This window comes from Ursus americanus, chromosome 5 (assembly GCF_024610735.1).
Source record: "Ursus americanus isolate L20-20 chromosome 5, mUrsAme1.1.p, whole genome shotgun sequence".
NCBI lineage: Eukaryota > Metazoa > Chordata > Mammalia > Carnivora > Ursidae > Ursus > Ursus americanus.
Window position 1 is genome coordinate 44429661 of NC_142131.1, and position 1886 is coordinate 44431546.

At 48.6% G+C, this 1886-nt stretch overlaps 1 protein-coding gene across 2 annotated transcripts; it reads left to right on the plus strand.

The window, feature by feature from the left end:
- The first annotated feature begins 511 nt into the window (after positions 1–511).
- Positions 512–1642, plus strand: ACTBL2 (actin beta like 2). Of its 2 annotated transcripts, XM_045794315.2 has the most exons (2): positions 512–640; positions 767–1642. In XM_045794315.2, exons 1-2 carry the CDS (start codon positions 512–514, stop codon positions 1640–1642), a joined length of 1005 nt encoding a protein of 334 aa, XP_045650271.1. The 2 variants fall into 2 exon arrangements, with proteins under 2 accessions (XP_045650271.1, XP_045650270.1); XM_045794314.2 differs by having other exon boundaries at positions 512–1642.
- The last annotated feature ends 244 nt before the right edge of the window (positions 1643–1886 follow it).

Below are 1886 nucleotides of genomic sequence, written 5' to 3' on the forward strand. Positions count from 1 at the left end.
AATGAAAAGTTAAAGTTAGTGTGGAGAAAATGGACCCAGAGGGTAAAGTGAGGAGGGAGTGGTCCTCCCATCAGCATTACCCATACCTCTCACTAGCTTTCTTTCATCTTGCTTTGACATCCCCCACCGCACCATCATTGTTATCTAGAGACTGAGCCGACGCATGCTGACAACATGTGTGGGTTGCCTAATTACAGTAACCTCAGATTTGGCCACCTGGTAGCCAATTTTCTCTTTACGAAGGAAGGTCTACTAATGATTTATATAATCATCATCATCATTATTAATACCTCAAAGGTAACCCCACCCAGAAATGCTGGGAACTGGTGGGACAGGACATGGGTGGGGCCAGTGTGTACCTTTAAATACCTGTCATCACAGCACAGGATCCCCACTCTGAAGGCAGTTCTAGAGTGTTTCAGCCTGTTCATTCTCTCCTTTGACACAGCAGTCTGCTATTTACTCTATATTTAACTTCTGTTCACCTGTCTGGAAGATTCCAGCCAGCACCATGACTGATGATGAGCTGTCTGCCTTGGTGGTAGATAATGGGTCAGGGATGTGCAAGGCAGGCTTTGGTGGTGATGATGCCCCCCGGGCTGTGTTCCCCTCCATGGTAGGGCGTCCCCGGCATCAGGGGGTCATGGTTGGCATGGGCCAGAAGGACTGCTACGTGGGGGATGAGGCTCAGAGTAAGAGAGGAATCCTGACCCTTAAGTATCCCATTGAACATGGAGTGGTCACCAACTGGGACGACATGGAGAAGATCTGGCACCACACTTTCTACAACGAGCTCCGTGTGGCACCGGATGAGCATCCCATCCTCCTGACCGAGGCACCTCTCAACCCCAAGATCAACCGGGAGAAGATGACACAGATCATGTTTGAGGCCTTCAACACACCGGCCATGTATGTGGCTATCCAGGCTGTGCTGTCCCTCTATGCCTCAGGGAGGACCACAGGCATCGTGATGGATTCTGGGGATGGGGTTACTCATACTGTGCCCATCTATGAAGGTTATGCCCTGCCTCATGCCATTCTACGCCTGGATCTGGCTGGCAGAGACCTGACTGACTACCTCATGAAGATTCTGACAGAACGAGGCTACAACTTCACCACCACAGCCGAGCGGGAGATTGTTCGTGATGTCAAAGAGAAGCTGTGCTACGTGGCCCTGGACTTTGAGCAAGAGATGGTCAGCGCTGCTGCATCCTCCTCACTTGAAAGGAGCTACGAGCTTCCTGATGGGCAAGTGATCACCATTGGGAATGAACGCTTTCGATGCCCTGAATCCATTTTCCAGCCTTCCTTTCTGGGCATTGAGTCCAGTGGGATCCATGAGACAACTTTCAACTCTATCATGAAGTGCGATGTGGATATTCGCAAGGATCTATATGCCAACATCGTGTTGTCTGGAGGCAGCACTATGTACCCTGGCATTGCTGACCGGATGCAGAAGGAAATCATAACCCTGGCACCTAGCACCATGAAAATCAAAATCATAGCTCCCCCAGAGAGGAAGTATTCCGTTTGGATCGGGGGCTCCATTCTGGCCAGCCTGTCTACATTCCAGCAGATGTGGATCAGTAAGCAGGAATACGATGAGGCTGGGCCTCCTATAGTTCATAGAAAATGTTTCTAAATGCTCTTCATGCTAATGGGTTTACATTTTTTCCTTTACTAGGTCATAGTGATAGTACTGCTTTTATTCACTTTCCATTGAGTCAAGGTAAAACTCTCCTCTTGCTAGTGTAGAACCAGCAAACTGATCTCCATTAGAGTATTGTGAGCTCCTGCCCAGCTAACCACATCTTGACCTTTATCAACTCAAGGAGAATTCTGATATTGTATTCTATTTTCTTCACCTATACCGTTCAAAGGAATGT

Coding starts and splice junctions, on each gene's coding strand:
- ACTBL2 (XM_045794314.2), top strand. CDS start 512: ATGACTGATGATGAGCTGTCTGCCTTGGTGGTAGATAATGGGTCAGGG.